At 44.1% G+C, this 25,373-nt stretch overlaps 2 protein-coding genes across 3 annotated transcripts; one reads left to right on the top strand and one right to left on the bottom strand.

Moving 5' to 3' along the window:
- The first annotated feature begins 1,274 nt into the window (after positions 1–1,274).
- ap1m3 (adaptor related protein complex 1 subunit mu 3) lies at positions 1,275–15,485 on the top strand. The gene is made up of 12 exons (XM_042056399.1): positions 1,275–1,452; positions 4,462–4,618; positions 4,790–4,857; positions 5,047–5,177; positions 7,368–7,515; positions 8,328–8,454; positions 10,890–11,032; positions 11,452–11,523; positions 12,220–12,378; positions 13,468–13,593; positions 13,797–13,872; positions 14,303–15,485. The coding sequence occupies exons 1-12, from the start codon at positions 1,411–1,413 to the stop codon at positions 14,323–14,325; spliced, it is 1,272 nt and encodes a 423-aa protein (XP_041912333.1). The 5' UTR covers positions 1,275–1,410; the 3' UTR covers positions 14,326–15,485.
- Positions 15,483–25,285, bottom strand: LOC121677592 (transmembrane protein 125). 2 transcript variants are annotated; one of them, XM_042056401.1, is made up of 4 exons: positions 24,841–25,285; positions 20,709–21,929; positions 17,350–18,183; positions 15,483–16,871 (listed from the first exon to the last, which is right to left on the bottom strand). In XM_042056401.1, the coding sequence occupies exon 3, from the start codon at positions 18,070–18,072 to the stop codon at positions 17,383–17,385; it is 690 nt and encodes a 229-aa protein (XP_041912335.1). In that variant the 5' UTR covers positions 18,073–18,183; positions 20,709–21,929; positions 24,841–25,285; the 3' UTR covers positions 15,483–16,871; positions 17,350–17,382. The 2 variants fall into 2 exon arrangements, with proteins under 2 accessions (XP_041912335.1, XP_041912334.1); XM_042056400.1 differs by having other exon boundaries at positions 15,483–18,183.
- Between the last annotated feature and the right edge of the window lie 88 nt (positions 25,286–25,373).

Below are 25,373 nucleotides of genomic sequence, written 5' to 3'. Positions count from 1 at the left end.
TACATCTAGTTGTATAATTGATAATTAAATGTATATCGTTACACAACAGCTGCATTTGTTCAGCAACAGTTTTTTTTTTTTGTTTTTTTTTAAATAATGGACTGAAACATGAATAAAGCGAGCGCCATCTGCTGATTTTTGACCAGTACTGCAGACTTATTGGTTTGTGGTAACCTGACGTTTTTATCGGCTAGGAAAACCGCTTCCCAACAAGCAGGATCATTTCTCTTGTCTAGTTTAACTCTCTTGTGCAGAAAATGTATAGCCTACATTGTATTTATTCATCTATTTATTCAGAGAATGCTAACATTACAGTGATAGGGTTAAGTCAGGTAAATTGGGACATCATGTAAAATGGGACAAATGGTTTTACATCTTGGTCTCTTTAAATAGCCTAGCCTATTAGAAGCCAATCACTAATCACGAAATTATATGGTAACTACAAATGTCCTTTATTAGAAACAATTATTTTGATTGGTCTGAGATAACAAAGTGAGATTATAATAAAATAAATCACTGGACCCAGAACTTGCAAGAAAATCACCTGGCATGTTGATTTTGTGTTGATGCAGGGCACTGCAACATTGATGATAACACAAAATATGCTTGTATGTTGTGATATTTCATGAATTGTTGCTGTAGGACACTAAGGGCACAACCAAAAACATTTTTTTCCAATATGAGAACATTTGCAAAAAAAGGCAGAACTTCACGAGCCCAGAGAAGATAAATGCAGTGTCTTAATTTACAAGCCAGACACCAAAGGATAGTTTGACTGGACAAGAGACTGAAACAAAAGTCAGCGGCATGATGGGACACCCTGATTTGACAGATCAGCTGGAGGCAGTGTCTTCTGTAGTGATCTATGCCCACTTCTTCTCAGACAGGAGGCTATGTTTGTTCATAGTCTATTTGTACCACACTCAGGCAAACAGTTAATTTTCGGTGTGAAATAGCTAAGCCCTCATGCACCTTTAGGCCCTTAACAACAGGTAGGCTATTTAAAAAAAACTTCTTCATTGCCATTGTAGAATTATAACCATATAGAAAATGCAATGTGCAGTGCATGTGATCGAATCCATTAGACATACTAAATTATACATTCTAGCAAACGTTTATCACTTTTAGGATGATACATGTTGTATGAAAACACCATCACTGAATAAGTAGCCTATTTAAATAACATCGCACACCCATTTTAAATGAAGCCTGCAGACTTTCTCTCGGTATTAGCCAGTGGGTGACAGTTGCTCGCTTATTCCTCCCCCACATCTGAAACCTCTTTCGAAAGCTGTTCTTCTGGTTACGCTTAAACCCCGGAAACACAGAGAGGATGGACAGAGCCTCTGCTCCACACATTTAATTTGTTTGTAGTTCAAATTAGAAACTGAATTTGCCACGTCTTCCAAGATGTCTGCATCAGCTATTTTTATTCTGGATCTGAAAGGCAAGGTAAGACAAAATAGTGTAGCCTACTGTATAGTGACAAGAAGTGTGTGCGTTTTTGCCACGGCCAGTGTACGAGACATCCTACAAATTTTATGACAGACAGTTTCAGGCAACAGGTTGGGGGGGGGGGGGGGGGGCGGTATGACATCTCTGTGGCTATGGCAGAGGTATTAAATGAAAAAGGTGTACTTTCCGACCGAGGCTCCAGAATTTGCATGTTGACTGTATCATTTGGAAAGTACGCGATCGTGACGGAAATTACTTCTCTATATTGTCTGTATTGTCTATATGAGTAATCTATTAATCATGTTGTTTACACATCAATGAGTAGGCTAGATGTTTTAATTGAATTGATAATATATGGAACGATGAAACCTTTCCCCTAGCGCTTAAATTTCCCCAGAGCCAGCTGGGCAGGACGTAGGCGGAGCCCGGTAGAACAGGTGTATCAAACTTACAAAACTCGTTCTACTGAGTAGGCTATGATAGGGTCTTTGAATGGTCCTACATGCTTTAATTACATTTCACACATTTTCAACAGAGAGGAGAGTATTCTCCAATATGCACAGACATGGTTTAGAAACATTTCAAATGTCAAGCTAGGATATTGACATTTACTTGATTCATTCTTTCACTAAACTCAAGACTGTGTGATATTCCATGCATGTCACAAAGTCAATAAATTGCCACTGAAAATATGGTATTCCTGCGAGAAGGATAAAGCCAGTAGAATAATGTATTCCTGAGGGAAAACAGAAAAGCCAGCCTGGGGGTATTCATGAAATGGATTTCACCCAGATGTGGCCTGGACCCCAGGCTGTGCTGATGAAAGCTTTTTAATGCCTGATATTATCAAGCTATTTCTCCATCCAGGCAATGGTTCCTCAGTCATAACATTTTTGTATCCAAGTGGGTTTCTAGTCAGTATGCATCTGTCTCCTGCCAAGGCCACAATGTGTCAATACTGTTAGTTGTACATAATCAAGGACTTATATTTTGTCTACTCTCAAAGTGAAAACTGGTGTGGTCACTGGCCATTTTAATGAAGGTCAGCAGAATCTTTTGTTATGCTTTAGTGAAAGTTGAAGGTTTCCTTTAATGAGGTAGTGTCAGCTGTAGCATTCTGCCTACAGTATTGATTCACTGCTAACACTGCTAAATTTCCCCTGTTCAGAATGTCTAAGCCGGTGCTTTATAGGAAATATTTCTGAATAACAATAGTATCTGTGTGTATCGTCCTGTGGTGTCAATTTAAGATATAAGTTAAGTTTAGTTATACTGTAAGTTCCTACTGGAAATGTGTTCTCTGCATTTTATCCATTCGGGGGTATACACACATTCATACACACACACTCAGAGCAGTGAGCTCAATAAGAGCACACCCACACTAGCACATATACACACCCGGAGCAGTGGGCAGCCCTTGATCCGGCGCCCGGGCAGCAGCTGGGGGTATACCTTGCTCAAGGGCACCTCATCTGTGGATGTGGATGTGGATGTGGGAGAGCGCTGTTCAATCACTGTTCAATCACTGCTAGATATATATACTTTCCAAAGTGTAAATGTTTTCTTGGACTTTCAGTCTGTGAAACAGCAGCACAATCTGTCCCCCATTTATGCTGAAATGTAATTTAAGAGAAGGAGGAACTGCTTAAAGCAAGCAGTGTTGTGCTTTGCTTAAAGCAAGCAGTGATGCACTTTTCTTTCCTCCTTCTTTTAAGTTGTTTTTTTTGTGTGAAATGGCTGCCCTCTGCAGTGTCTATCAAGGTGTGCAGGCTTTTCTTTATATGATGCAAAGAAAGAATAATATACTTTATGAGCATGACTTCATAATATAGTTAAGTTTAAATAGACTTACAGTATACGAGAAACAGCAGTCAAGTCTTTTTTGGCAGGCCTCACTAAACAATGTATTTCATGCATTGACAGCACTGTAAGTTGCATGCCATGCACACAAAAGTCCTTGTTGATTGTAAGTTAGACACATCAAGCACAATGCATTGTTGCATTGCACACCATTTCATGGGGGTGAGGTCACCTTGACTTCTCCTGTACTGGTTTACTGCTTTTGAGTAGTTTCCTATTTCCTAGTTTCCTATTTCTTCATTTTATTGTATTCCTCTGAACCCCACTGACCTTTGTCACACAGACTCTGATATTGAAAAAGAAATATGACTTATTTATGAACAGAAAGGAACCCTTTAAGATATTTCCCCTTGCATCCTTCAGAAGTATGAGTGGAGATATCACTATGACTCTGTATGTCTGTATTGGAAAAATAGTGCTGTGTTTCATCATTCTATTGGGCCTTACGTGCCTGCCATGGGAACTGGTTGTTGTCAGTTAATTGGCATTTCACAATGACTGAGAGTTGCTTGAAGTGTTGCTTACAGTGTATGAGAGGAAGTAGATATTAATTTGTGATTGTTTTAGTGCAAATACATGAATGTAAAAAGTATGTAAATATACAGCAATATTTACAGTGCACACTTTCTGGGTGTTGCACCATAACACCACGCCTGTCAGAATACTCCAGCCTGAGCCCTTGGATTATCACTGTTTGTTTAGTACCCTCAGAAACAAAGAAAATGGGCAGGGAGAGGGAGAGCTGTTTGGAATGCTGCATCTACACAAGACTCGTGCGGTGCTAAAAAGCACCTCTGCTTAACGCTTAACTTAACTGTTTAGTATTTTGATCCTCTGAAGGCAGACTTTACACATGGTCCGTGAATAAATATATTTTAGGAGTGGCTGGGGGCTTGAGGCCAGAAGTTATGTTAAGAGTAAAGTCAAGGAAGAAAAATATAACTTATGATTATGATATGATTCAAGATGCACAAAGAAATACAAGAACTTCAAATGTAATTTTAAATACCATTGACATGCGGTTAAAGAGACCCTGTGATATGATATGGCTATATTTTATTTAAACATTCTGTGTTGCCTGTACGATGATAGATGAAACTGCTGTGAAGCTTTCTATGAATACATCTTTACTGCCTCCCACTGTAGGTGTTGATATGTCGGAATTACATGGGGAATATGGATATGGGTGAGATCGATCACTTCATGCCCATTATGATGAAGAATGAGGAGGATTCCGAACTCTCCCCTGTCCTGAGCCACGGATCGACTCATTTCCTTTGGATCAAGCACAGCAACCTCTACCGTATCCTTCAATTTATTTCCCCTTTTTCTCCATATGTTTTTTGATTTTTTTTTAAGACTAATCTTTGATTTACTTACATGTTTGAGCAAGGCACACTGTTATTTAACTGCAAATGAACTTTCTTTCTCCTTCAGAAAACATGATTTTGACCTTAACACAGTCACCATTCAGTGGTTGCAATGACTAAGAAGAACTCCAATGCAGCCCTTGTGTATTCATTTCTGTACAAAATAGTTGAGGTCAGTGCAAGTGTCCAGCTGTGTCCTTAACAGTGTGTTTTTGTCTCAAGTGTTCAAATGGGTCTCTCAAACAACACTGGATTATTAATGTCTGTGTGGTCGTTGTGAGTTTCTGCCAACAATAACTTGCTACTGTTACTAGCAGTTGCCTGAACGGCATGTGGCTTATGTTTTTCCTGCATTCTTCAGGTTTTCACAGAGTATTTCAAGTCACTGGAGGAGGAGAGCATCCGGGACAACTTTGTGACTGTATATGAACTCATGGATGAGATCATGGACTTTGGCTTCCCCCAGACCACAGAAAGTAAAGTCTTACAGGAGTGAGTGTAGTCCTCTGTCAGTGCAACATAACACCTGAGACATTGTGTGTGCATTTGTAATTGTCACTCAGACAAAGAAAATGCAATAGGTTAGAATCGGAATGACGGCTCAATCGGAATAGAAATTACACAAACACCTTGATCTGAATAAAACTGCCGATCCGATCAGAATTATAATCTGAATGGAAGAGGTGGTGCATTCTGTTCCTATTCCGATTGAACAGCATAGGGTCAATCAGATTGCCTGCTGTATCCTCTCAAGGAAAAGTAGGCAACAGCGGCTATTCTGATCAAAGATTCTAAAGTGCTTGAGAGCATCTGATCGGAATAGAACATACCCCATGTAAACAGATGGCACAAATTTTTTAAAAGGAAATAGTTTAATCGAATGGCAAAAAAACTGTCCATGTAAACCCACCTATTGTCATATAGTTATCTTTATGCCATCTCATGCTTCCCTTATTGCAAAACTTCCTCATAACTGGTGCTGCCAGTGAGTACCAGAGAGTTGTTGTATTAAATAGAACCTTATGACACAGGATTAGTCTTAGCATTTATATATCATATAATTTATTGATGACCACAGTCAAACCATCTTGACACAATGACCCTTTGCGAGACTTCTCACATAACACCGCTTAGTAACTGTTTCTTTATTATTTATAATTTTTCAGTCTGATGTTGATGTGTAGAGGGCCAAGTGGGTGAGTTCTTAGGAGCTTTAAGACTACAGCTTTGTGGGAACTGTATGGTTTTGTTGTTTTCGCTGTCTTCTCCAAGCTTTTGTTTTTGTTTTGCACAATGTTTGCAGTTTTCTACCCAGAAAAAACCCAGAAAAGAATCAGTAATTACGGCATATCTAATTGACCATTAGACACAATATGACTGCAATCTGGGTGATCTATACGCCATCAAACCCATCCGCTCACATATGCTCCACACGCCCAGGCATCCGACTGACTCTCTCCCCCAGCACGCATGCCCTGGCTACAGGCAGAGTGCCATGGTAGCCAAGAGAGGCAGAGCAGATGCAGGTCTGGGCTTTTTATGTGGGTAGTGTTTCCATTCCAGGGATGGATTACTGCACGGGCCTACCGGGCCCAGGCCCAGGGGCCCAAGGGGTCAGGGGGCCCTGAAGCCCAAGCCTTTGCATGGAATCATTGCCTCAATATCAACAAATCAGGATGTAGACTATGAATCTGATTGAATTTAGTATTGGCCATCCCCAAAATGCACCACAATACAGGAAATCACATCAAACAAATTAAAAATGTTCTGGGGGAGGACCCCCAAACCCCCCCTCCCACATATACGACAATAAATGGGGGGCCCTTAATACATCTGGGCCCAGGGGCCCGAAAGTTCATAATCCGCCCATGGTAGTGTCCATTTTGATGCTAATTCTTGTATTTTCTCCTTTTTTGTTTGTTTCTGAGACATGGGCAGATGCCCTCGTTTGAATGTACAAAAGGTGTGCAAGACAAATCAAACACACATTTGGTCTCTCTGTCATCTGTCGTTGGACAATTGTTGCACTAAGATGCCCTGTTTGTTAATGATATAATTTTACACAACACAAATTTTTTTCATTTTCTCAGGTTGTTTACTTGCCTTCAGGCCATTATTGTAATTGTAAGCAAAACAACTTCGTCCCTGGAGGGCTATAGATCATGGCTTTGAGAAAACTTGTTTCTTGGTATGGAATTAGGTCAGAGCAGTATTGATCCCTCAGCAGCTAAAAGTGTTAGGATATAAGATCAATGCAGCCATTCCTCAGTGGCAAACACAGCTGTGGGAGTGGGAGATGAACAGTGGGAGGAAGAGAGCTGAGAGAGAGAGAGAAAGAGGGAGAGAGAGAGATAGATGCTCTATTGTCAGTGTGTGGTAAACAGAACTGGGATGCAGGTGGTGAGAACAGTATCTACAGGCTCCAGTCTTTGCCGTCTGGTCTCCATCAAATTCCAAGGTCAAGCCATGCCCCCCCCCCATAGATCCGTTTACAGCAAAACCCACAAGAACAACACTTTTTTAGAAACATACAGTATCAGCTCAAATTTGACCACTAATAATACTTTCAACATATACAACACATGTCACATGGGTTATAGTGGTTGTTGTAGTCCCAAAGGTCCAATTGTTTTCATATATTATTATTTGGAATGCCTCTAATCTCGATCTTGGTCCTGGTAGGTACATCACCCAGCAGGGACACAAGCTGGAGGTGGGGGCTCCTCGACCCCCCGCCACAGTCACCAACGCCGTGTCCTGGAGGTCCGAGGGCATCAAGTACCGGAAGAATGAAGTCTTCATGGACGTCATTGAATCTGTCAACTTACTGGTGAGGGGATTTTAGTACCTCTGCAAAAGCATTCAAATGAATTTTAAAAAAGGTGGGCCAAGTTTCTTCATGGTTTAAATATAACAGATTGTCTTTGAACAGGGTCGGCTTATTGTCTAGTTTTATATCTGCACTCACTACCCTTTTTACTCAGCAGGAATACCGGCCAATTCAACATAGGCCAGGCTCACATATCAGGAAACAACCTTTCCTCAACTTCCTTGAATTCACACTGAGACAAACAATCCCTGATTTCCTTTAATACATCAGCCTCTAGCCTCAGCTGTGACCTCAACCTACCCCAACCGCCATTTTCTGCTTTAGTAATGGTGTGGTGACGTTTCCATGGATCGGGACACTGAACGCGACTCCCTTCTTCACAGCCTGATTAAGGGGAAGCTAATGCCTTATTGCCTTCTAATGGGGCATTACCATTCACCCGTGCAGCCTCCAAATGGGCTTCTCTGTGACTGGACACTTTCTCAGCCTCATTCTGTCTGACGAATGATTCAGGACGGCTGTGTATTTTTTTTATCAGTTCTTCTCTGCTTTGCTCTAATTTACATCACTTTTTGTCCCTTTGTCTTCTTTGCTTTTTTTTAGCATTTTAATATGTGAGGTTGACATTTTTGCAAACTGTGTAGTTTATCTGTGTAGTCATTCAACTTTGACTGTACTGTGTGTGTGTATGTGTATGTGTGTGTGTGTGTGTGTGTGTGTGTGTGTGTGTGTGTGTGTGTGTGTGTGTGTGTGTGTGCCTTTCCCCGACTGGTTGATATATATATATGTCTGTTGTTTCTATCCTGGCACAGGTTAGCGCCTCAGGCAGTGTCCTTCGCAGCGAGATCATGGGCTGCATCAAGCTCAAAGTCGTCCTGTCTGGCATGCCCGAGCTTCGCCTGGGCCTCAACGACAAAGTGCTCTTCGAGAACACGGGCAGTGAGTAACGTATACAATCTCCATTTCTCCGTCTTTATCGCCCATCTGTCCAGCCATCCCCCTCCCTCTCTCCCCCCATATTCTCATCTGCATCCCTCTCTCATTTGCACTCGTTTGGTGCGGAGCGACGGATTACGCACCCTGGGTGAACGTCTGTGTCCTAATCCCCACCCCAGGCAGTAGGGGCAGGTGGGAACTACCCCGCTCATCGGCTCTCATCCTACTGCACTGTGCATCCCCCTGGGTCACAGCTGGCTAGCTTACAGACAGGGGTAGTGAGAGGACACATCTCTATGAAGAGCTTTAAGTATAGTGGTAAATGTGCTATATGTGGGAATTCCCTTAATAAAGAATAGAATGTTGCTGAACTGAGTAAACATCCAGCCCATAATATAGGGTATTATTATCACAGCTGGCTAGGTCATAGAAAGAAGCAGCAATAGGTTGTGCGCATGATCTGCAGTTCTATGTTAGGAAGAGCTTAAAGTATAATGGTTAATATAGTAAGTGTGGGAATTCTCTTGAATAGAATTAGGGTGAATTTAGTAAACGGCGGTACAATAGCACTCAATGTGAGGATGCTTCTCTATTATCCCACAGAGAAGAGGAAGAATATTTCTTGTATGTGTGCTGTAATAATAAAAGCGTGTCTTTTGACAAAATATATGCAAAACAGATTTACTCATAAAATACATTGATTTAAGTGTCTCCTATGATATAGGAGAAACAGCGCCCTCCTATGGATAGGATGTGTAAATGTTTTCTGTCCCTGATAAAGGGACTAGTGAGGAAAGAGTACGTGATCCATCTGTGTCTCAGTTTTTTTGTGAGTGGATCAGGGCAGAAATCCTGTTTATGGATGTGAAAGGATGAAGGAGAGAATAGCAACCCAGCAGTGACACCGAGAGAAGAAAATGAGGCCGGGGGCAGGTGTGGGGCACTGTTCATCGCCCAATCAGCACTTCATTTGAGTGAATCCTGTCTGATACAAGCTGGCTTAGCACCAGAGCTCGCCTGTCATCCCCCAATTACACCTCCTCTCTGCACACCCCCCCCCTCTCTCAGTGCTTGAGGTCCCTAGGGAGCCAATCAGAGAGCTGGAGGGGGGCACTTCCTGTGTGACCTTTTGCTTGTGGCACTGATGTCCTTATGTGGCGTCCTCTTCCTGCTGCTAAAGGGAGCGAGCCAAAGGCTGCATCCACCGGTGAAAGCCTTCACTGGCTCGCATGGCTCTCTGATCTGGCTCCTGTGTTCTGGACCCTTCTGAGAACGCAATGTATTTTTCAGTAGAATGTGACACTCACAAATGCACACACACACACACACACACACACACACACACACACACACACACACACACACACACACACAAACACACACACACACACACACACACACACACACACACACACACACACACACATATACACACACACACACACACACACACACACACACACACACACACACACACACACACACACACACACTGCTCCTGCTCTTCCTTTGTCTGTCTGTCATCTTACACACTGTCTTTTTATCACACATGCACACACATTTTCTTCTTTGTTTCTGCTTCACTTCGTCACTCCTGTCTCTCAGAGTGCAAGCTGCACATTCAGTGCTTTTATCTCAGCAGGCCCATGCACACACCTCACCCACTCATCCTCACCCATTTGGTTGGTGTACATTCCAAACTGAGATTGACTGCTGTTTGACTGTCAGCATTACTGAGGCGAAGACAAAAGATCCCTGGTCATTAAAAAGTGTACTAGTTTCTACTTCTTCATTCCCTTAGCAAAAAGAAGTTTATGGAAGTGTACTGTTGGTCTACTTATTTTGAAATAAGCATATGTATAGCTTACTTTTTGTGTAAGCTATACGTATGCTACCTTACGCTACCTTGTTCTTTTTTTTTTTTCAAAGTATATTTTTTTGGCCTTTTATGCAACAGGATAGTGAAGAGTGACAGGAAGTGAGTGGGATAGAGAGTCGGGGTGGGAATCCGGAAAGGACCACCGGGCGGGAATCGAACCCGGGTCGCCGGCGTACAGCCGCTCACAGGCGCTAGGGGAAACGAGACGGCCACCATTCAGTCCGAAAAAAAGTCATATAACCATTCTAATGATTCTAATGATTTTTATACTAATAAACTTACAACATGAAATACACTTGGGAATTAAACTTCAACTGTACTCAGGTTTAAGTATACCTTTTGTAGTAAGGGTTCTCAATTCGGTGTCAGAGAAAACAGCTGCTTATTTGAAAACACACACACACACACACACACACACACACACACACTGCCTATCAACACTGACTGACTTCTAGGCTTCATTGGCTTTGCTTTTTTAATTAATAATAAAATTGCAAATCAGTCTGCCAGGGTGAATGCATTGTATGTTGAATATAAATCTGGATGTTGTTTGCATCAGGGGAGAAGAGCAAGGCAGTGGAGCTGGAGGATGTGAAGTTCCACCAGTGTGTCCGGCTCTCGCGCTTCGAGAATGACCGCACCATTTCTTTCATCCCACCCGACGGGGAATCAGAGCTGATGTCCTACCGCCTGAACACCACGGTCAGTGTCTCCTGCTGCTGTTCTTTCTCTTTCTCTCGCCCCCTCCCTCACTCTCACTTACTCACACTCACACAATCGCATCCAAAGTTTGATATGTATTATACTCGGTCATTGTTGGTCACATTGTTAGCCAAGACACCTTTTGTTTCTGTTCTGAAACTAACAAAACATATATAAAAATGACAAAATTAGTTTTCATAAGGTTTTCATCATTACTGATATATGGACCTTCATATGAGTCTTTCTATTGTGTACAGCATTGGTACCTGTACTTAAACCTGTACATTAAACCTATATGCTCTGTGTGAGACGCTTGGGCCTTTGAAGGCAGGGTGGCTGAGCTGCAGAAACAATCGAGCCTGACGGGGCCTGCCACGCCGGAGTCCGTGATTCATTACTGTGTGCCTTGCTCCTGACAGATGAAGCCTCTGTTTTGGATTGAGAGTGTGATCGAGAAGTTCTCGCACAGCCGAGTGGAGATCAAGGTGAAGGTATGGGACACGCTTGACTGGCCATGCGTGCCGCAACGGCAACCCAGGGTTACGTCTCAATCTTGGAGAGCTCCGACAGGCTGCTGCTGCCACAGACATTTTGACACGGGGGCACTACCAGGAGCGTACAAGAGTGTATACTTCAGTCAGCACGGATGGGGGAGGGGGGAGATGGGGAGTGTTACTGTACATGAAGTTGTTGCATAGTAATACTATAAATCTATGTGCATAATACAGTACATAATATGGAAAAAATGTCTTAATTCTGTTTGCCTTAAAAATATAATTCAAATCATCATTCACATACCCTGTTGTTCATAGGTCCTAGAAATACATCCAGTAAATGGAGACAGATATGCTCACATATTCACACAGGATTGTAAGTTTGATTAATTGACTGTGATCCTGTCATGGAGGATATGAAAGAGATGTAATTAGACAGTTTCCTTTTTCTCATATACCACCGTCATAGGCTCTTCACTACTGATAAGGCATGTCTGATAATTGCAGTGACGGTGACAAATGGGTGGTTAATGTGTGTCTGTGTCCGTGTTAATGGGAGGGTGAAGCGTTGGACTGGACACTTCAACACTGTCATGTCTGTTGTGTCAGACTCATTCTCTTCTCTCTTTCTCTCTTTCACAATCTGTCCACCTGTCTACCGGTCTTTTCTTTGTTCTCGCTGGTCACTCTCAGGCTCGCAGTCAGTTCAAGAGCCGCTCCACGGCCAACAACGTGGTCATCCTGGTGCCGGTGCCCAGTGATGCCGACTCGCCTAAGTTCAAAACCAGCACGGGCAGCGCCAAGTGGGTCCCGGAGAAGAATGCCCTGGAGTGGACCATCAAATCCTTCCCTGTGAGTCTCACACCATCACTCTTCACTCAACAAAGCAACTAAGAACCTTCCAGACCATCTTACTGATGTCATAGTGGCTGTCAGTGTAGAGGGACTATTTCTTTGGATTGGGTGCTATTTTATACAGCAAAATCCTACTTGTGGCAAGCACAAATGGTGACATGATCATCGGTCAGCTTTAATGTACACTTAATTCTTCGACGCTACCCTCCTGCAAAATGCAGGTGTTACTTCTTTTTTACTTGTATTTTGCTTGTTTGAATGCATTGAGTCTCTGCATTTAGTGTTCCAGAGCACAAGTCAATTCCTGCGTGCCTATCTGTCCCCAATAAATGCCTGAACAATCCGCAGAGGGTGCTGTTGGGGTCACTTCCCTCCCGAGGGAAAAGCGGCGTTTGTGTTGATATCAGAGTTTTACAGAGCCACAGATAAACACACAGAGTGTCGGAGCTGAGCTGATAAAACCATGAGGAAATGAGAATGGCCTGATGTCTGTGTTTGATTGGGGCAGAGGGGTAACTCTGCCACCCTCTTGGCAAAAAAATAAATAAATAAAAAAAATAATAATTCAAGATGTCACTCTCAAGCTGCCAGTGAAGCATTAGCACATCCATCCCCCTGCCTTCCTATCTTTTGGAAGAGGCTGTGGTACATGGGCAGAACGAGGAACTGTAAGGCAGTATTAGAATAACAGAAGAGTGTGTGTGTGTGTGTGTGTGTGTGTGTGTGTTGTGGCTACTTTGGCTGCACTGCAGAGGTAGGAAGAAGGCACTCTGCAGAACAGAGTGATTTGCAAAGGTTACGTGAGCACAGTTCTACCTATTCAGCACTTTCTTACTGTTTCCTCTTTTAATGAAAGTTTTTAAGGTTTGTGATGGTTGTACGGTATCTATCAAAGCACTTGTCACATGTTATCATAGCACTGAGGATTATGTCCTTATTGGCATTGAACATTTATAGAAATAAGGTGTGCTCTCTGATGTGCTACATTCTCTAATGTGCTACATTTCAACAGTTTGCAGTAAAAAAGGAATGTGTGTGTTCATACTGGTGTGTGTGTGTGTTTGTCTGTGTGTTTGTACTGTAAAGGGGGGAAAGGAGTACATGATGAGAGCTCATTTTGGACTGCCGAGTGTGGAAAGTGATGAATTGGAGGGAAAGCGACCAATCACAGTCAAGTTTGAGATCCCTTATTTCACCGTCTCTGGAATCCAAGTGAGCCTTTTTGTTGTTGTTGTTGTTGACTCTGCACTGCACTTCACCTTACCAGACAGTGAATCCTGAATAGAGTATGAAATGAACATAATATATGCAATAGACATGCATCTATGCATACATTTGTTTGGGTCATATTCTGTATATGATATACTGTGGGTATATACAATTGAATTTATATTAAACCTGTGTTTGAAACATAGGTGCGCTATCTGAAGATTATTGAGAAGAGTGGTTACCAGGCTCTGCCATGGGTTCGTTACATCACACAAAGTGGAGGTAAGTAAGAAACTTAACTTCACACACTCAACTCACCTACTGACCGGTTCATTTGCAGGAAGCTACGAAAGGCGATACTGGAAATCCAGACTAGCCATGTTTACTTATGGAATTCTAAAGAGATTCTCATGGCTCTACAGGCACATTTAAGTTGAATGGATGCAAAACCCTTTAGTTACATTTATGACTCCCCATCTACACACTACCTTCAAACTCACAAAACAGGAATATGTTCCCTGATCAATCACACTTTGAACCACACACTCCTGTTGTTAAGAAATTGTGTTGCTTACCTTAAGTACTGCCTGAATCGACTGTCTGCTCACATCATGACACAAGCATTTGTTACAGCCTAATGTGGCATTGAGCCTGATAGTCTCTGGCTGGCCATGTGAACATTCTACTCACTCTACATCATTGCCTCTGACAGATTACCAGTTGCGGACAAATTAGGAAGCAGCCAAACAGCCCCAGTGAATCCTCTCTGCCTCGGATCTCTTTTTCCTCTGGACATTCCCGCATGTCGACAGGAGAGGATCAGAGGCTGGAAGAAGCCAGTCAAGTAACTTGAATAAGCAACACACCAGCTTTTATTATGCTTCCAGAGCGTTGCGCCTGTGGGTGGTCTTTTCACCTGCAGACTCTTTTTTTTTTATCTAAGCAGAGACTGGACTCATCAGTGAGGACTTAAAATTTACACTTTTTTTATTTTACGGTTGGACTTTATTGTCCATCACAGTCACTGTGTGTTTTAGTGGAAGTGGTGTAATATCTGGGGGAAGATTGAGGATTATTGAGCCTATCAGAAGTTACAGTACCCTGTATGGTTTTATTACTGTGAGGGTTGTAAGCATAATATCCCGGCCCATGAAATGAACACCAAGAGCACGAGATCAATGATTTATAAGCCTCAGCTTCACTAAAGCAATGTTGTAACACTATACCCAAACTAGACTATCGCCAGGAGCAGGAGGCCAGAGATCTGAATAATGCAGTCATTTCCCTTACTTTCTCATGCCACTTGCTATTAGAGCATGGCACATGGCAGACAAAAACTATACCCTGACTTAAAACTTAAAGACAATATGTGAAAACTTAAATGGACTAAACGTGTGGCCAGAAATGACTGGCACGTTCGATGACAGCCACTTTTAGTCGTAAGGATCCCAGTGAACATTCTCCTTTTACAGAAAACTGGCAGAACTGAGAATGTCTTGCAGGGATGTTAATGCTGTGCTTCCAAAGTTCTGACACTGCCCTCACATTCAGTCTTTTGCGGGTCCTTGCAGGTACTGCCACAGGGAATATGCTCTCTGTCCGCCCTGCTCAGTATGCATCACACTCCTGGCGTTATCAGTGATGGTCCCCGCCTGCTGGAATGTAGTTTGGCTTTACTGCAAAGCCAGCAGAATTCATTATTCGTTGTTGGTTTATGAAGACTGAACTTTTTTGGTTCACTTATGCTGCACACATTACAGTGTGATAACCTCCTAATATTTATTCCACTATATACTTGTATACTTGTGTATTTAATAAAGATGTTATGCATTCATTGGGCAATAAAAGGGTAATTTTAAGAAAAACAAACAAATAAACACATTTTATCAGCATAAGTTTGAAATCATTACTTTATTTTTGTATTAAGGACAGTATTATTGAATAACATCATTCCACATAATTGTGTATGCTCTTCTTATTTAGAGCTTGTGTGGTTCCATGGATCAGTGTATACTTGATTGCACGCAACCAGTTACTATTGAACAGAATACACGGACCTCATTCATCTCATTGTTTCCAGGAAAAAAGCATGAATTTATACCAAAAGAGCCGTTTTTGGGTCGTTTTTGTTCCCAAACCACATCAAACCAATGTGTGAATATCCATCCATGCACACTTGGTAAGAAGTCTCAATGAAACAAAGCGCTAGATCATGTGCAACTTGGGTAGGGGTGGGGGAGTGTGTCTTAAAGAGAGTACCAGACGCAGACCGTCTTATCTCGCCCTGCATGCGCCCAGTCTGTGCCTGGGTGACAGTGGGTCATAGAGCAGGGCATTGTGAAGCAACAGTCGGCCGCTGGCCGTGCCACAATAGCCTGGTTGTGGTCTGTGGCAACTGGCATTGCCCAGCACCGGCTCGCCCTGTCCAGCTCTTGCCCCTGATGCACTGCATCATGCACCATATCTGGTTATGTGACTCAGCTCATCTTAGGCTCTTAAACTACTGCCTTACAGCTTACCTGACACATAGCCTAAACTACTTCCCCATAAACACACACACACACGTATGTTATAAAATATACCAGTATAATTGGCACAGACATGATAGCATATGGCATATGAACTGACACACACACACACACAGACAGGCAGAAAAAAGCGATCAGAAAGAATGAAGGCACTGTCAGGCAGACAGAAGAGGAGCTAGCACAAACACACCCGCACATGGCTTAGAACTGTACAGCTGTCGTGTAGAATAATGCCCAACTGCAAAAGCACTGGCCTCTCTCTCTCTCTCTCTCTCTCTGAGACACTCAAAATGCATATGATTCTGTCTTTACATTCTTTATTTAGGACTGTGCATGTGAACAGTCTGACAGCAAAAGTGCAAGAGGCAGACAAGAATTCTTCAAAAAGGTCAAAAAGATCACCTCTACTGGAGAGCATTAATACTAAAAGCACTGCTTATTTTGATGCCATAGCCTGATGACACACACACACACACACGTGGCACAGTTGGAATATGCAGCTGGATCAGAGAAGCTCGACAGTTTCTCAGTTTTTGGTGATGATGATGTGGTTTTTTTTTTTCATTTGTTCTTTTGTGCAAAGAAAGAAAATCAGAGCGAGGCAAAGAGGTATGAATTCACAGCCATGCAAATCCGTGTGATCGTGTGAGAGTGTCATCCAGTCCTATCTGGCCTCCCGCGCCGCCGTCTCCCGCAACGCAGCCGCGACACCTCCAGATGGACGTCTCCTGTTGGCATGCTCTCCCCGAGCCACTGAAATAGAAGTGTGAAGGACAGACGTGTCAAAATTAATTGCGAGTCCAAGGTGGAGGGGAAAAAAAAGGACCGAGGCGAGAATTAAAAGCGCGCCATGCCCTATTACAGGTCCAAGGTCCATTTCATCCGGATCAATTTTCCTATGGACTCTTATGGAGCCACTCATCCCGACAGATCCATTTGCGTGGACCGTCCAAGGCAATCGCACGGCTAATCATTCTTGGAAATTGGTCGTTTGGCCTGATTCTACCTTGATGATTTCGCGGTGCATAAATAAGGATGGTGATAAATCTCCCCCGAGCTCCTTATTTTCCCTCCTGGCGCGTCGCGTCCAGTTTATCATAAAACATCGCTACAGTGCCAGTGAGGGGAGATGGATCAGGTCCTCACTTGTTCCATTAATGACCGTGAGGAGCTCACTGCAGGCTCCAGTGGAGGCGCCAAACCCACTGCGTGTTGAGGGTAACACCCTTACGCTGTCTGCACCAGCTTGAGCTGCTGACCACGTTCAGATAAGCTGGGCTAAGCTGGAGGTCGTCTCTCTCCTGGCCTCCCGCATCCGTCCCGATATGGTGAAAACCCCGACCGCCCGCTCCCTCAGCCTCTGCCCGGGGCCCGTCTGCTCGACGAGGAAGATCACCAACGCATACACGACCACCGCCAATGTGGCGGCACCGCCCCCAGCCAGCAGCACCACGCCCGAGATGAACATGTCGTTGAGCGCCCGGCCCGGCTTGGGCATGTGCATGGCCAGCGCCAGGTCCAGGAGCACGGCGCCGCACACCAGCAGCGCCACGCCGGTCAGCAGCACCACCAGCAGGTCGGCCAGGCCGCCGCTCTTGAGCACGTTGATGCGCCGACGGCTGCGCACACAGTTCATGTCCTGCACGGCCGAGCTGAGCAGCTGCTTGAGGAGCACGGCGAGCGCCAGCAGGCAGAGCGCCGTGCCCACGCCCAGGCGCCACTCGCTGGACACGCTGGTGGTGGTGGACAGCAGGCCCACGCCGCCCAAGCCACAGCCCAGGATCAGCAGCACCGCCACGCAGTAGCACAGCAGCGACTTGCGCGGCTCCCGGAACCACCACAGCTCCACCTGCTCCTCCAGGAGGTTCTGCTGGATGCGGGCCGGGTCGGCAGCAGGGGTGGCGGCGGCTGGCTGGATGCCCCGAGGCGGGGGAAAGTCCTCCAGCTCCGACATGGTGCCCCCCAGACAGCCACCGTCACTGGGGGGAAGCTCGCTCTGAGACCAGGCCGGGAGGATACTAAGGGTAGGGGTGAAGGCACAGCTGGCTCCACTGGAATATCGAACCTGTAGAGTCAAAATGAGCAGTCACTTCACAAAATTCACAAAATACTGCTTCATACATTAAAAGTTGCCATGGGTCCTGTAAAAAGCTAAAAGCTCTACTAAGAAAGTGCAAAGGAACCTATCAGTTTCAGGGACCATTTGAGGTTTTTCTATGAGGAACTTAAGAGTTCTCACTTAAAGAGTGCCTTTAGGGATACTAAGTGAATGTTAAATACAGGCTGGTTAGTGTACGTAAAGATGTGAACTGATGTGAACTATGGACTATAAAATAATCTGAGCGGTGAGTGCAAATAAGGGAATGATCATGAACAAAACTGTCAGCTCTGACAAGTCAAACATTGCAAAGTAAAGAGAAGAAAAGAGAGATACACAATGTCATTCAAACAGTCTGGGACAGTGCACAGTAAACAGCTTCTGTTTTCTAACCAAAAACAGCACAGTCATGGTCATGTAACTAAAAACAACACACATCTCTGCACATCCTCAGATCAGAGACCTATGCAGAGGGTCTCTCAGATGCTACGGCTACCCACAATGCACTATTCAATGCACTAGGATCAAAGTCCTTATAAGCAAGTCCCCCCACTTGGCAGCCATCTTGCTAGTGCGTTTCGGGCAGTTACTTCGGGCTATTTTCCTATTCAAATAAATGGGGAAGTATATGTAAGGGAGGTAATATTGACATAAAAAGAACATCAGGCAAATCTGTGTTCAAAGGTGCTCTTAGCGATGTTGGGTAACATCACTTCTGTTGACGTTCAAACAAAACAGAGCTATTTCACAACTCCCTCCCCCTCCCTCCAGTGCAAATGAAACTCTCCTAAACGAGTCGGTGATTGGCTGGAACAGTTTGTCATGTTTGTATGGTCCAGGCTGGACCAGGTTGTTTTTGTTGCCGTTTTTGGAGTCTGGGCTGTCCACAGAGACCACGTTTTTGTACAGTGTATTCAGGGCACAGGCAGCTAGCGGATGGTGAGGTGATGTTTGCTGTATGTGACAAAAAATGTTTTGCTTAGAAACCGCGTAACATCGCTTAGAGCATCTGAATTGAACGATAACTATCTTTGCCCAAATTGCTAAACTAAGGCTAAAAATGACAAATGCGGTTGGTTACTTGGCTTTACGAACTTAACCCCATACATTTCCATGGAGGATTCTTTGAGTGCGGTGTCTCCTTATTAGCAACTCTCTGCTTTAATGCTTTAGTCTACAGTCAATAATTAGGCAAACTGACACAGAGGTCTAAATCAGGCATTGGTAATCAGAAATGTGACAGCAAGATGTACAATGGATGACAAGCTAGATGTACAATGGAGCCTTTCACTTCCTCCACAGTAAAGATTAACAGAGTTTCACTAAACCAATGTCAAACAGTTTCAGGAGGAAGTTGGCAAACATTTCACAGGGTAAACTTTTATGCAAATCCACACAGTAGTCAAACACCATGCTTGTGTCCTCCTCCGCACGGCTGTGCCTCAGCCACATCCACCTACTGGTGACACACACACATATACACACACACACACAAATACATTGAGCACCTAATCAAACGCCAATGCATGGAAGTGTAGTCTGAGCTGAATGTATTAGTGCATGTGTATGTGTGTGTGAGAGAAAGAGAGAGAAAGGGAGGGAGAGGGAGAGATGTGTGTGTGTGCTGTGGAGATGAAGACTGAATATATATGAGTACCTGTGTGAGTACCTGTATGCATGTGTGTGTGTGTGTGCATGTGTGTGTCACTGATCCTATCACTCTCATCACCCGCTCAGGTATTAATCCTTTTATCAATGGTCCATCCCAGTGGTCCAGCCGACCCTCAAGGTTGCTGCTCCGACAGCTTGTCTTTACAATGCTGTCAGCGCCTTTACTCCAGCAGTCAGCAGAGCGCTGGCTGGCAAGGAATTCTAGCCGCGCACACAAACAAACCCGCGCTGCATTCATTAGACTGGGACACATGAGAAGGGAGCGACAATGTGCTCAATTTAATGCCCCTCCAGCAACTTCGGATTTTACCTGTATTTACCCTGCAATGATTCTATCTGTATTCAGGGTCTGAATTTAGACTGTGTTTGTGTGTGTGTGTTTGTGCGTGCGGGTGTAGGGTGTATATACGTGTCAGTGTGCCACCATGTGTGGCTAAATGTGCTTGTGAGAGTCTGTCTTTGTTTCAGTTTTATAATTAGGTCCCCACAGATTTGACAGTGATGGCCTGCTCCCTGAAATAGGAGTCAGTAATTGAGGGCACATATGAAGTCAAGAGTAAAAAGCAAACAATCCACAGCCGCTGAAGCCACATGGACCACAGAGAGCCAGTGCACCACTGCATCTCTGCTCTCTCTATTTTTTTTCTTTTTTTCCTCTCTTTCCATCTTTTTAGGTACTTTCTCTGATAATCTAACTCTCTATATTCTTTCTGTCTTAGACAGCAAACAAACACACACACACACAAACACACACAGATAAACATGCACACACGCCTCTAATATCCAAACAAACTTCTGGTCATTCTATAGACCATAATTACCTTAGCTTTGTGCCAGCTTCTGCCTTCCTTCAGGGAGAGTCTAATCCAAACAAGCTCTTCAACAAGCTGTAGATCACAGGTGTGTTACAGTAGACCAGAGAGAGGACTCTTCTTCATCTGCAGTAGGTGTGTTCACTTCTGACAAAAAACACTTCGGAGATAATCATAAAAGTGGGTAATCAATTGGATCTCCTTAGCTTGGTTTTTTTTGTACAAGGTCACTCTGAAAGCAGGAAAAATATCCCACTCAGCTTTTCTCTTTTACACTGGCAGTTGCACTTTTAAAAGAGTCCTTTAGAGTCACCTCCTTTGAAGTGTGTTTCATGATTCAGTGTGAATATTTTGCAGGTTGAGTTTTAAAGAAGGTGGCGTAGTGGGGGTGAGGGATTGCAGATTTGGCTTTATTTTCTTCTGCGGCCTTTTCTTTTGTTCTTTAACTCTCTGCTCCAAAAAAAGAAAACCTGGCCCAGAGTGTGGTATTGTCAAGCTGGCGACAGACGTGATAGTGGAGAGTGTGTCTAGCCGTTCCTGCTGAAGTCTGGCGAATTCCCGATCCCCCACAGCAGAATGGCTTCCATCTGAATTTCAAACCAAACGCTTAGCGTCCCCATCAGCAAACAGCTCCCATTCCCATTCAATAATTCATGATGACCTAAGGCCACAAAAAAAAAAAAAAAAAAAAACGTGAAAGAAATAATAGTAAATGGTGGACAGGTCTAGTGTAGTGTCCACTGCCTTTTAGTGCATTGAGCAGCACCCCATGCTCCGTCCATCTAGTACAGTAGACACTTCACAGGCTGGTATGTGAGAAGCAGATGAAAGCCGAGAGTCCAGCGTGTCGAGGCGTCTCCAGGAGGCTTCGGCCTTTTGGTCTGGCCACTCCACTGCTCTGATGTGGATGCTCACGGAGACATACGCTCCAGCTCTCCCTCCTCCCCCTCAGTGCAACAGCCTCCCCACTGAAGATGAGAGGCGCTTGATCCGGCACCACTGCCGACCCTGCTGCCACTGCTTCAAACGGGCACCGGAACCAAGCATCGGGTGCCGCCGTGGGGACGGTCAGGCAGAGGGACAGATGGGGTGGCACGATGTGTGTGTCCGCACGAGGGGGGCGGGTGAATGAGGATCATTCAGAGAGCCATCCGGACACCGTCACCACACACAACGGTAGCGGCTGCCCTTCACCTCCCTCCTCCGCGTTTCACAAAACCTGAGCAGAGGCTAAAGGACAATAGAATGTGTCAGTGGATGCATCGTGTTCCCAAAATCAGGAGCAAAGCATAAAAAAGACATGAACAACATTCAATGAAAAAACTAAATCTCTTAAATACTTCAATAACATTTTAAAAAGTTCTTCCTCTAAAGTAATTTCTTAAAAAAAAAAAACATATTTTACCTCAACTTTGTTATAGATTACGTTATAACTATTTTCCCAAATGTAATAAAAATCATGAACAACAAAAACTCTTCCAAATCATCCAAATGACATTAATGCAAATGACACCAATTGATTTCAACCCACCCAGCTCCACTTATATAGCTGCTATGAATGTATGCTTTGAATGGAGTTAGTTCTCTTAGAAAAAACACATACGCTGCTTGCAAAACCAAGTTATTAGTATCCACTTCACAGATCTGAGAACCACCATCCATCACTGAGTAGCCATTATGTCACATTAATATACATCTCACCAAGCCAAATTCACTCAGCCTTTGCCTCACCGTGATAAGACTGCACTGCACAATGTAATGGTTGGAAAAAAAACAGTTTTGTTTTTGTCATGCCCGCAAAGCACGCTCCCTCTTTCCTTTACCTCCCCTGTGTGTGATCCTCTTTATCAGTGGCAGCACACGTCTCAGGTTACTGGCAGGCATAACCTCAGGAGCAGAGCAGGCACCTCTATTTCTCTCCCTGGTAACGAGTCTTTCTCCCTGTCCCTCACTCTCTCTGTGTGAGGTTCACCTCTTCCTCAGTCTCTCTCTCTCTCTCTCTCAGGCTTGTTTCTTTCACACCCATCCTCTCTGCAGTGCCACTAATCTTACGGGGGCCAAGCGTGATAACCTGCCTCAGCAGTGCACTGCACGGTCCCTCCCTCTCTCTACTGGCTCTCCACACACACACGCTGGCCGAGGGACCCTCCCCACTTCAACTACCTGGACATACTGGTGCTCACCCCCTCACCACCCCTGCCACCACACGGTCGAGTGGCGGGTGACTTCTCCTCCCCTCTCCCCTTACATTCACGCCCATCCTGAGCACCGGATCATTCCAACAACTCGTCTCTACGTGCCAAGCACCCTGAAACAGGAGACAGGGCACAAGTACATACATCACTACAACCTACTCATATCCAGACATGTGTGTGTGTGTGTGTGTGTGTGTGTGTCTGTGTTTTAACTGATGCATATTTGTTCAGATGCCTTTCATATTATGCATGCTTACAAAACTATGCATGTGTCGCTCTACTGGATTCTTATATTTTGGGCCATGTCCTTTAGCGCAATTCTTCCACCTAGTGAAGCGAAGAAGCCTTCACAACAAATTCACTGGCTCCACATTGCTGTCCTGCCCTGGTGGGGCGCTAGGAAGAAACAGCTGCAATTTATAACTGCTAATTAAATCACCAATTAGCATGCATGTCCCTCCAGCTCTGCGCTGCTGACGGAAGAAAACTCGCTCACCTTCTCTCTCTCTCCTCCACCCAAATGAACACTTACACATACACACGTGCACGCACACACACACACGGCCATGCATGCCGATCTTCATCATTCTCAGCAGCATGAGCCGGCCATCTGAGGCTGTCGGACACATAACCTGATAAGGCAGGCTTCCAGCTACCGGCTGCGCAGCCCTTCACTCTGACCTCATTCTGTGTCGTCATGGCTGCTGCTACCACCAGAGCTACACACCTGGCCCTAATCTTTCAGTTACTGTACGGCAGCCCCTGTTCCTGTTCTGAGACTGAGGCACAGACATTTGTCAAAATCATTTTTTTTAGGTAGGAGTCCAAAAAGAAACTTCTAGAAAGTTACCTTTGCTTACCAATATTCTAGGTCATTTTCTTTCAGAAAATGAAATCATATATACTGCTTTATACAGTTTCTGGAAATTCACTTCCCCTGAAGGACCAAGTATTTCCTGAAATAATTAATCATTTGCCATGCCTTCAGTAAAAGTCCCAGGCCAAAATGTATAATGGCAAGGACATTTTTCCCCTTTGAGTTAAAAGGAAACCTAGACCACAGCAGTACATGGTTCAAAAGGTTGTTGCATTTCCTAGAGGACATCCCAGGAGAATGGCATCGGAAACAAGAGGTGGAGAAAGCAGCAGAGAGAAGAAGGGAGCAAGAAGAGGGAGGGAGGAGGACAACAAGAAACAAAAGGGAGCAAGAGACGCTGAGAGGTGGAGGGCAGAGGGGGGGGAACAGGACGATAAGCCCATACACACTACACTGTCCTGAAACACAACTGTGTTGATGCTTATACAGGACATAGCTGAATATACAAAAAAAAAAGTGCACAATAGTAACAAATACCAAAATAGGCTACTGTGAAGATGAGAGAAAATGTAGGCTATGATGAGGTTGGTGTGAAATTAGAATGAGAATGTGGAGAGATTTTGCATACTGTATAGACATCACAATAGATGGCATTACACATTCATCGCTTCTACAATATTTTGTCTATTTTTACAAGCTAAAAGTCAATCCCATGGTGCAAAGGTTAAGACTGTGGGCATGGCATTGACAACTTGGAAGTTCTTGGTTCAGAATGAGCAATTACAAACAAGTTTATGGATAAATGTGTCTTGGTAAAAGTCTATGCGCGGCTTGCATCATCACTAGAACAATAGCCTAATAATATGATCCACATTTCCTATTTTCTGCATTATGAGAAAAGATCAGGATCTGAGTCGATGGAAACACCGACTGTTAAGTGACATTTCTCAACACAGACTTACCATCAAACATACATCGCTTCGCCATATAGAAACATACCGAGCCGAGAAGTAAAGGCAAACTTATCGTTATTGGAAGGCTTGGCATGATATCCAGGTGACCGACCGTGTAGACACAATAATTTACATTAACTGCATAAGTAGTAAAGACAGTGAATATGAATTCTTACCTGTGCACCGAATGCGCTTGTAACTGAGCACTCAGCTACCGTTCGCTCTTATCATTTCTCGAAGGCATGTGCTTTCTCTCTCTCTGGTCCCTGCTTACGGGTGCTCTGTAACTCAACGCCGTAATAGGATTTTGAAGACAGATTATCTCTCTGAAAATAATGTTAACAAAACTACTCTCTCTTGTTTACAGCGTGTCAGGTGTAGGCTACAGGCAATTTCGCATGGACTTTTGCCCCGTAGGAGGTGTGGTTCAGAAGATGCACTACTCAGTTCCTCCGTAACCTCTCGCCTGTTCTCCGCGGGGACTCCGGTGGTGAGAACAAACAACACTGCGAAGTCCGTATGTAGCCAAGACGATATGACAAAAAACACAAGGTCCCATCCTGTTTACCTAAAAACGTCTCAGCCCTTTATTCTGTTTGCCTCAGCTCTTTTCCGTTCTGATCTGAGTTCATAGCTAAATATAATATCCCCACACTAGCAGGCAAACCAATAGTTCCGACAATATCTTAATGTGACAGCTAAAAAGCAC

Source organism: Alosa sapidissima, chromosome 12 (assembly GCF_018492685.1).
Source record: "Alosa sapidissima isolate fAloSap1 chromosome 12, fAloSap1.pri, whole genome shotgun sequence".
NCBI classification, from domain to species: Eukaryota; Metazoa; Chordata; class Actinopteri; order Clupeiformes; family Clupeidae; genus Alosa; species Alosa sapidissima.
This window is presented reverse-complemented; position numbering and strand designations above follow the sequence as displayed.

What these genes read in the sequence shown, in the direction of transcription:
- LOC121677592 (XM_042056400.1), bottom strand. Translation starts at nt 18,072, where the DNA reads ATGTCGGAGCTGGAGGACTTTCCCCCGCCTCGGGGCATCCAGCCAGCC.
- ap1m3 (XM_042056399.1), top strand. Translation starts at nt 1,411, where the DNA reads ATGTCTGCATCAGCTATTTTTATTCTGGATCTGAAAGGCAAG. An exon ending in TTCTGTACAAAATAGTTGAG is followed by an intron (nt 4,858 to 5,046) that starts GTCAGTGCAAGT and finishes TGCATTCTTCAG; the next exon opens with GTTTTCACAGAGTATTTCAA. An exon ending in TTACATCACACAAAGTGGAG is followed by an intron (nt 13,873 to 14,302) that starts GTAAGTAAGAAA and finishes TGCCTCTGACAG; the next exon opens with ATTACCAGTTGCGGACAAAT.